Source organism: Oncorhynchus nerka, linkage group LG23 (genome assembly GCF_034236695.1).
Source record: "Oncorhynchus nerka isolate Pitt River linkage group LG23, Oner_Uvic_2.0, whole genome shotgun sequence".
NCBI classification, from domain to species: Eukaryota; Metazoa; Chordata; class Actinopteri; order Salmoniformes; family Salmonidae; genus Oncorhynchus; species Oncorhynchus nerka.
This window is the reverse complement of record NC_088418.1, coordinates 49,896-60,000: the sequence shown is the minus strand read 5'-3', so window position 1 is coordinate 60,000 and position 10,105 is coordinate 49,896. Positions and strand designations below refer to the sequence as shown.

Below are 10,105 nucleotides of genomic sequence, written 5' to 3'. Positions count from 1 at the left end.
ACAGAATTACATAAACACACACACACAGGATAAATTATACACTGATTGTTAGCGGGTGTCTCGCTAGCGGGACACCAGCCGACAACATCCGGTGAAATTGGAGGGCGTGCAATTCAAATAAATAATTGTGATATTAAACATTCATGAACATACAAGTATCTTATATTATTTAAAAGCTTAAATTCTTGTTAATATAACTGCATTGTCCGATTTACAATATGCTTTACGGCGAAAGCATACCATGCGATTGTTTGAGGACGACGCCCCACATCAACATATTTTTCAACTTTTGAAGATCTTCCTCTGTTTGCAATCCCAAGGGTCCCAGCTACAACATAAATTGTTGTTTTGTTAGATAAAATTATTCTATTATTCCACAAAAGTCTGTTTAGTTGGCGCCATTGATTTGAGTAATCCACTCGTTCAACATGCAGACAAAGGAGTCCAAAAAGCTACCGCTAAACTTAGTTAAAACAAGTCAAACGACATTTCTATTTAATCCTCAGGTACTCTAAAATCGAAATAAACTCTAATATTTCATAGTATGATTGTTCTTAAAGTCCCTCACGACCACTTCCCTCATTATTTACGTTAGAAATATTGTTTCAATGTCCAACCTTTTGATGTTAAAGTTTTGGGCGGAGTCTCTATCTACACACAAAGTATTTTTGACTTCTCCATATTGCAGTGCAGAGAGAGCGGAGGTTTACAACCGGTCGTTAAAGTCCTAGGACTGGCCCCACTTCTCCCCCCCTCCTCTCTGGTGGGAGAGAGGGGGGGGGGGATCCCTTTGATCCTCACCCAGGAGGGAAAGTCATAACATTATTATATACTACATGTATTCTTGAGTCCATCTATTGAGTAAAGGAGGGAGAGATACTGTAAATGTAGGACAGCAGAATTCTAAGATTTAACTGACAAGCCATCCTCTGCTGTTCACAGAAATGTCTCTCATCACCACCAACCCCTACGACTTCCCCATGTGCAGCCAGGGTCAGATTACTGTGGCCAGCATCAATGACAAGGAAGAGCTGGATGCCACAGATGTGAGTCATGCAAAGGGTTAATCAAACTCTAGATAGGGAATGTGTAGAACCACCATACACACTGAATGCACTGAACAATTTCAACTTGGTAGCAGCTGGGAATTGTCATATGTTTTTAGTTTGATTCTAAATGCCTTGTGTTAGTTAGGCATGTGACTTCACACTTCACCTTGGGGCACATGCATTTAAAACATCCACAAGAGAGTGCCGCTAAGTGCCCTGCGGAACTGTGTTAAAACTCCCATCTACTAGCGTGTTAAGTAATCATGTGGAACAGAGAAGCCAGTCAATTCCATTCATACAATTTGTTCTGGACTGAGCACTGTATCGTGCTGTAACTGAACAAATTACCGTCAGTTAATCACTGTTGTACGTCCTCTCCAATGCCAGGATGCCATTGGAATCCTAGGCTTCACTAATGAGGAGAAAATGGGCATCTACAAGCTGACAGGAGCTGTACTGCACCATGGCAACTTGCACTTCAAGCAGAAGCAACGCGAGGAGCAGGCCGAGCCAGATGGCACAGAAGGTGAGTCCCACTCATTGATTTACAATATGTAAAGCATTAGTCCCATTCATTGATATACAATATGGAAAGCATTAGTCCCATTCATTGATATACAATATGGAAAGCATTAGACCCATTCATTGATATACAATATGGAAAGCATTAGTCCCATTCATTGATATACAATATGGAAAGCATTAGACCCATTCATTGATATAAAATATGGAAAGCATTAGTCCCATTCATTGATATACAATATGGAAAGCATTAGTCCCATTCATTGATATACAATATGGAAAGCATTAGACCCATTCATTGATATACAATATGGAAAGCATTAGTCCCATTCATTGATATACAATATGGAAAGCATTAGACCCATTCATTGATATACAATATGGAAAGCATTAGTCCCATTCATTGATATAAAATATGGAAAGCATTAGTTCCATTCATTGATATACAATATGGAAAGCATTAGACCCATTCATTGATATACAATATGGAAAGCATTAGACCCATTCATTGATATACAATATGGAAAGCATTAGACCCATTCATTGATATACAATATGGAAAGGATTAGTCCCATTCATTGATATAAAATATGGAAAGCATTAGTTCCATTCATTGATATACAATATGGAAAGCATTAGTCCCATTCATTGATATAAAATATGGAAAGCATTAGTTCCATTCATTGATATACAATATGGAAAGCATTAGTTCCATTCATTGATATACAATATGGAAAGCATTAGTCCCATTCATTGATATAAAATATGGAAAGCATTAGTTCCATTCATTGATATACAATATGGAAAGCATTAGTCCCATTCATTGATATACAATATGGAAAGCATTAGACCCATTCATTGATATACAATATGGAAAGCATTAGTCCCATTCATTGATATACAATATGGAAAGGATTAGTCCCATTCATTGATATACAATATGGAAAGCATTAGACCCATTCATTGATTTACAATATGGAAAGCATTAGACCCATTCATTGATATACAATATGGAAAGGATTAGTCCCATTTCCAAACATAGAAATAAAACACTTAAGACAGACAGTGCCACATGAAAGTCAGGCAGGAGACCAAATTCCTACCTCCAGAAATGATTTGAAATGGTAGATGTGGTTGAAAATCAAAACCTAACCTACAAAGTGTTTGCCAAATTATTTTGTCATTATGACATCAGAAACAAGTCTGAGTCTATTGTTGGTTCTCTCTCCAGTGGCTGATAAAATCGGCTACCTACTGGGCCTGAACTCAGCTGAGATGTTAAAGGCTCTCTGCTACCCCAGAGTGAAGGTCGGCAATGAGTATGTGACCAAGGGACAGACTGTGCCTCAGGTAAGGTGGTAAATCACAGCATCTTAGGAGCACAGGAATTATTTTGGGGATGAGTGCATTACCCCCTTTTCTCCCAATTTCAATGACTATCTTGTCTCATCGCTGCAACTCCCCAGAAGCGAATAGTAATGTGTTTTCCCCCAAGCTTTTATTACTGGTATTACTAGACATGGTCAACATCTCATGTATTCATTTGAGCTGTTATTATTGCAGGTCAATAACTCAGTCTCGGCCCTGGCCAAGTCCATCTACGAGAGGATGTTCTTGTGGATGGTCATCCGCATTAACCAGATGTTGGACACCAAGAATCAAAGGAAGTACTATATTGGTGTGCTTGACATTGCCGGGTTTGAGATCTTTGATGTGAGTGTAAGACCAGAGCAAGTCCATTAGTTGTGATTGAGAGGGATTACAGCCTTGTATGATGAAATGATTCTGAAATACCTTCAACAGTACAACAGCATGGAGCAGCTGTGCATCAACTTCACCAATGAGAAACTGCAACAGTTTTTCAACCACACCATGTTCGTCCTGGAACAAGAGGAGTACAAGAAAGAGGGAATCGTCTGGGCCTTCATCGACTTCGGCATGGACTTGGCTGCCTGCATTGAGCTGATTGAGAAGGTAAGCTGTCTGTGGGAATTAAAATGGACCGCAATAACATAGCTCATTGGGAGCGCTGTGTGAGATTATCACAGTGGTACGAGGAATCTGACTTTTGAGATCTCAGTATGTTTCCTATGATATGCCCATAAATGAATATAATCCTAAAATAGCATGTTTTGTAAATGAATAAATGTGGTCCTAATTGTAAATTTCAATAATTTAAAATACATCTCTTTTCGTGAAGCCAATGGGCATCTTCTCCATCCTTGAAGAGGAGTGCATGTTCCCCAAGTCTTCAGACACTACCTTCAAGAACAAGCTTTATGACCAGCATCTTGGCAAAAACCAGGCGTTTGAGAAGCCCAAGCCTGCCAAAGGCAAGGCAGAGGCCCACTTCTCCCTGGTGCACTACGCCGGCACTGTGGACTACAACATCACTGGCTGGCTGGACAAAAACAAGGACCCCCTGAACGACTCAGTTCTTCAGCTGTACGGGAAGTCTTCAGTCAAACTGTTGGCTACACTGTATGTTGCTGCCCCACCTGAGGGTAAGACTAGCATCACATCAAAAGATTTAACTGAGCAATACCCACTGAGCACACCATGTCATTTCATCGTGACGCATTGATCAACCAAATTCCAACCTTAATTCACCAACTCAAAAAGACAGCCAGAATGTTATTCATATCCAAAATGTGTTATCAATATGTTTTCAACCATATTAAAGCACAACCAAATTCCAATGGAAAAACAAATGTCAGATTTTTGGTTTAGTTCTCATCTAAATGTGTTTTCACTGCGCTTTCAACCACTTAAAAGCAAAGTTCAAAAACAAAGTTCCAATGGGAATACAATGTCAGATATTTTGTATTAATTAAACAACTTAATGTGTTATCACTATCTAATAGCAGAACCAAATGGTCTGGACTGCAGTTGAGATTTCATTAAAAGTAGATTGCAATGATCAATTCTGCTCATTAAAGATCTTCTTGATAGGCTATTTACTGTATTGAATCTTAGCCAGGTCACAGTTGATAGGCTATTTACTGTATTGAATCTTAGCCAGGTCACAGTTGATAGGCTATTTACTGTATTGAATCTTAGCCAGGTCACAGTTGATAGGCTATTTACTGTATTGAATCTTAGCCAGGTCACAGTTGATAGGCTATTTACTGTATTGAATCTTAGCCAGGTCACAGTTGATAGGCTATTTACTGTATTGAATCTTAGCCAGGTCACAGTTGATAGGCTATTTACTGTATTGAATCTTAGCCAGGTCACAGTTGATAGGCTATTTACTGTATTGAATCTTAGCCAGGTCACAGTTGATAGGCTATTTACTGTATTGAATCTTAGCCAGGTCACAGTTGATAGGCTATTTACTGTATTGAATCTTAGCCAGGTCACAGTTGATAGGCTATTTACTGTATTGAATCTTAGCCAGGTCACAGTTGATAGGCTATTTACTGTATTGAATCTTAGCCAGGTCACAGTTGATAGGCTATTTACTGTATTGAATCTTAGCCAGGTCACAGTTGATAGGCTATTTACTGTATTGAATCTTAGCCAGGTCACAGTTGATAGGCTATTTACTGTATTGAATCTTAGCCAGGTCACAGTTGATAGGCTATTTACTGTATTGAATCTTAGCCAGGTCACAGTTGATAGGCTATTTACTGTATTGAATCTTAGCCAGGTCACAGTTGTAAATGAGAACTTGTTCTGTAGACAAACTGCATATTGAATTGTGTTTGGTTGTCAACACAACCAAATATCAACATTTGAAGGAGATTTATGTTTTGTGCCACTGACTTAGTCTGGCTTTAATTCCAGTTTGTTTATTCCATGTGTAACTATGTGTTGTTTATGTCGCACTGCTTTGCTTTATCTTGGCCAGGTTGCAGTTCTAAATGAGAACTTGTTCTCAACTGACCTACCTGGTTAAATAAAAGGTGAAATAAAATGTAATTAAAAAACAAAACAAATGTAATATGTTGGATTGACATCTCAATCGCAACCAAGAATCAAAGTTAAAGAATAGGACTACATCAAATCTAACTTTATTTAAAGTGCATTTAAAGCTTGATTCGATTTTTGGTTTGGATGGAAATGTGAATCCACCATATCAATTATTAATTGGAAGACTAACTGGAGTCAAAGGAGAAGAAATCACAGATGGAACTAAGCAGAACATCTCCTTCAAATGTTGATATTTGGTTGCGCTGACAACCAAGAAAAATTCAATATGCAGTTTGTCTACAAATTAATAATTGATATGTTGAATTCACGTCTCCATCTCAATAAAAAATCTATGTTAAAGAATAGGACTAAATCTAATCTAATTAACCTCTAAATGCACTTTAAATAAAGTTTGATTTGGTTAAGTCACAATATTTAACTTCAATGTTTGGTTGAGATGGAGACGTGAATCCAACATCTTAATAATTAACTTGAAGATAAAATTTGAAATCCACCACAGCTTGAAACCCTTTATTTATTGTCTATTTTTAGTTGAACCCGGGGCAGAACCCTGGGTAGAATTTGAAGCCTGATGACTTCCCTAATGCTATGTAGCATCATTGATGCGACTCACAAAGTATTGTTACATTTCATTTGCTCTGTTAAACCTACCATTTCAAATGATTTTTGATAGCAACCGTTTTTTGAGAGATAGCTCAATCTTCATTCTCCTGATAGCACATTGGTAACAGTCAGTGACAAATATGAAAGCCAAGCAGGGCTGGGCTTGGTTAAAACCCTGGGACCAAAGGTTAGCTGTAGTTAGATCAACTCTCCAGTAGGACATGCTGCCCAGCCTACAGTTTTTTTCTGATAGAGGATATCACTTTTTTGTTTCAAAGGTATTAATTCAACATATTTTATGTTTTTCTATGTTGAAATTGGTCATAATGATGACATAATGCTGTGGTTGAAATTTCACCTTGATTACTTTTTTCTAATCCAATGTATTTTCCACGTAGATTCCAAGTCACAGTACAAATGACTTTGAAACAACATTGATTGAAACTGTTTGTGCCCAGTGGGTAGTTAGACCTCCGACCTACATTTTTTTATTTAAAGTCTTTGAATGTATCACATTTCCCAGGGTTGTTCCCTGGGTTAATTTAGTCAAACAACATTTGCATTAAGATAAATGTGAAGTTAACCCGAGATTGTCTTGTTTATAAGGATCTCTTACTTTTGCCCATTTTAACAGATACAAGCAAGAAAGGAGGCAAGAAGAAGGGTGGTTCCATGCAGACTGTGTCCTCGCAGTTCAGGGTGATCTTTTGAAATGTGTTTATTCAGTCCTTCAAAAGGTGCATTAATTATCCCAAATTATTTATTTAAAAATTGGTTTGTAATCCTCTTACAGGAGAACTTGGGCAAACTGATGACCAACTTGAGGAGCACTCATCCTCACTTTGTGCGCTGCCTGATCCCCAATGAGTCAAAGACTCCAGGTACAAGAAATATTGAGTGATATATTTTTATGTAATCAGTAAAGTATCAGTAATATCAACGAGCCCAATCTTTAACCTGTTTATGAGTATTAAAAGAGACTTGGTTTGTGTTTCCAGGTCTGATGGAGAACTTCCTGGTTATCCACCAGCTCAGGTGTAACGGTGTACTGGAGGGTATCAGGATCTGCAGAAAGGGATTCCCCAGCAGAATCATCTATGCTGACTTCAAGCAGAGGTTCACGCGCACAAACACAAATGCACACATACATACATACACATTACATGTACATTTGAGTCATTTAGCAGATGGTGTTATCCAGCAGCATACCACCCTGCATCACCCTGCATCCCACTGCTGGCTTGTCTCTGAAGCTAAGCAGGGTTGGTCCTGGTTGGTCCCTGGATGGGAGATCAGATGCTGCTGGAGTAGGTGGCACTCTTTCCTCTGATTTAAGGCGATCCCAATGTGCCAGGGCAGTTAAACAGATGTCCTGACTCTTTGAGGTCATTAAAAATCCCATGGAGTATAATGTAAGGTTGTTATTAACTGGTCTCCTGGCTAAATGTCTGATTCCAATTGGCTCCATCTGTTCTCCAGGTTGTTGATGAGAATGTGTTCTCAGTCAACTTACCTGGTGAAAAATGTATAATTTTTCGTACTGGTCCCCCCACACACAAAACAACGGAAAATATCAACTCTAAGGGTCAGAATATGTTACCTTTTATGTAATATAACCAACCTATTGCAACTTGACATATGTTAAGCATGTCTCCTCATTCAGGTATAAAGTACTGAATGCCAGTGTCATCCCTGAAGGCCAGTTCATGGACAACAAGAAGGCTTCTGAGAAGCTGCTGGGGTCCATTGATGTGAATCACGAGGACTACAAGTTTGGACACACCAAGGTCAGTCAAATACCCCCAACAAAAGCTGACAAAACACAACTTAAATGACATTTTAAACCCTTTACCATTCCAAATCTCTCCAGTTGATCAACCACCTTGTTCTTCTTCATTAAGTTCATATAAAAAAGGTGTCTACTGTTATTTTCAGTCAATACATCCCAGGTAAAGAAGAGAAACTCCATGTATTAACCTGTGCATTGTGTTACAGTGGTATGGCTGCAGTCATCTGTATCACTTTACATGATTCATCTACAACTGTACAAAACCTTTCAACTTCTGAACACACTATCCCATGGTCTGCGGTGATTTCCCCTCTGTTGATCCAACCCTTTATATCTGTTACCATCTGACTGTGGTTCCATTGACCATGTTTACCTGTGGCCCAGGTGTTCTTCAAAGCCGGTCTGCTGGGGGTCCTGGAGGAGATGAGAGATGAGAAGCTGGCCTCTCTGGTCGGCATGGTCCAGGCTCTCAGCCGTGGATTCCTCATGAGGAGAGAGTTCACCAAGATGATGGAGAGGAGGTGAGGAATAGTAGACATCTTTGCACAACTTCCTATGAACCACCTTAATTCCATACTGTATATGCTGTGAGTTGTTCAGAATGAGAAAGTACGCCTTATAATGTTCTTTTAAAGCTGCAGTTTAGGATTTGGAAAGCTGTTCAATTGTAATTTTAATGTGTTGTATTTACCTATTGATTCTGGGAGAATATAAAATGCCTCATGAGCTTAGAGCGCTGTCAATGAATTAAAGAGGGGTTACCTTCCCCTTGCCTCCTTCCTCAGCTGTATACATAATGTGGTGGGGGGGGGGGGCTCTATTTGGTAGTTCTTCCTCTCTCAGAATGTAGCTTGTCAGTCACCATACCACTCTATCCTTTCTGCAGAGATGCCGTCTACTCCATCCAGTACAACATCCGTTCATTCATGAATGTGAAAACCTGGCCATGGATGAAGGTGTACTTCAAGATCAAGCCCCTGCTGAAGAGCGCTGAGACTGAGAAGGAGATGGCCAACATGAAGGAGAACTATGAGAAGATGACAGCAGACTTGGCCAAGGCTCTGGCGAAGAAGAAAGAGTTGGAGGAGAAGATGGTGACCCTGCTGCAGGAGAAGAATGACCTGGCACTCCAAAACGCATCTGTGAGTGAGCCACTACCCTCGTAAGGGTACATTTACACACATGAATACACACATGAATACATAAACACACACACATGCAGACAGACAGACAGACAGACAGACAGACAGACAGACAGACAGACAGACAGACAGACAGACAGACAGACAGACAGACAGACAGACAGACAGACAGACAGACAGACAGACAGATAGATAGACAGACAGACAGACAGACAGACAGACAGACAGACAGACAGACAGACAGACAGACAGACAGACAGACAGACAGACAGACAGACAGACAGGCAGACAGGCAGGCAGGCAGGCAGACAGACAGACAGACAGACAGACAGACAGACATTCACACACACATTTTCATACTCTCCACATACACTGCTGCTACGCTGTTTATTATCTTTCCTGTTTGCCTTGTCACTTTTACCCCTACCTATATGTACGTTGCATGATGTATTACCTCAACTACCTGGTACCCCTGCACATTGACTCGTTACTGGTACTCCCTGTAAATAGCCTTGTTATTACCTCAACTACCTGGTACCCCTGCACATTGACTCGTTACTGGTACTCCCTGTATATAGCCTTGTTATTACCTCAACTACCTGGTACCCCTGCACATTGACTCGTTACTGGTACTCCCTGTATATAGTCTTGTTATTACCTCAACTACCTGGTACCCCTGCACATTGGCTCGTTACTGGTACTCCCTGTATATAGCCTTGTTATTACCTCAACTACCTGGTACCCCTGCACATTGACTCGTTACTGGTACTCCCTGTATATAGCCTTGTTATTACCTCAACTACCTGGTACCCCTGCACATTGACTCGTTACTGGTACTCCCTGTATATAGCCTTGTTATTACCTCAACTACCTGGTACCCCTGCACATTGAGTCGTTACTGGTACTCCCTGTATATAGCCTTGTTATTACCTCAACTACCTGGTACCCCTGCACATTGACTCGTTACTGGTACTCCCTGTATATAGCCTTGTTATTACCTCAAGTACCTGGTACCCCTGCACATTGACTCGTTACTGGTACTCCCTGTATATAGCCTTGTTATT

The 10,105-nt window shown here is 40.0% G+C and overlaps 1 protein-coding gene across 1 annotated transcript in view; it reads left to right on the top strand.

Moving 5' to 3' along the window:
* LOC115106289 (myosin heavy chain, fast skeletal muscle-like) overlaps positions 1 to 10,105 on the top strand; it is a 38,564-nt gene that overhangs the window by 10,533 nt on the left and 17,926 nt on the right. Inside the window, exons 11-22 of the mRNA XM_029628855.2 lie at positions 943 to 1,046; positions 1,437 to 1,575; positions 2,803 to 2,921; positions 3,135 to 3,284; positions 3,375 to 3,545; positions 3,772 to 4,075; positions 6,745 to 6,809; positions 6,904 to 6,991; positions 7,109 to 7,226; positions 7,774 to 7,897; positions 8,284 to 8,420; positions 8,786 to 9,041. Of these exons, the coding sequence (XP_029484715.1) occupies positions 943 to 1,046; positions 1,437 to 1,575; positions 2,803 to 2,921; positions 3,135 to 3,284; positions 3,375 to 3,545; positions 3,772 to 4,075; positions 6,745 to 6,809; positions 6,904 to 6,991; positions 7,109 to 7,226; positions 7,774 to 7,897; positions 8,284 to 8,420; positions 8,786 to 9,041 (1,775 nt within the window). The remainder of the gene's footprint in view (positions 1 to 942; positions 1,047 to 1,436; positions 1,576 to 2,802; positions 2,922 to 3,134; positions 3,285 to 3,374; positions 3,546 to 3,771; positions 4,076 to 6,744; positions 6,810 to 6,903; positions 6,992 to 7,108; positions 7,227 to 7,773; positions 7,898 to 8,283; positions 8,421 to 8,785; positions 9,042 to 10,105) is intronic.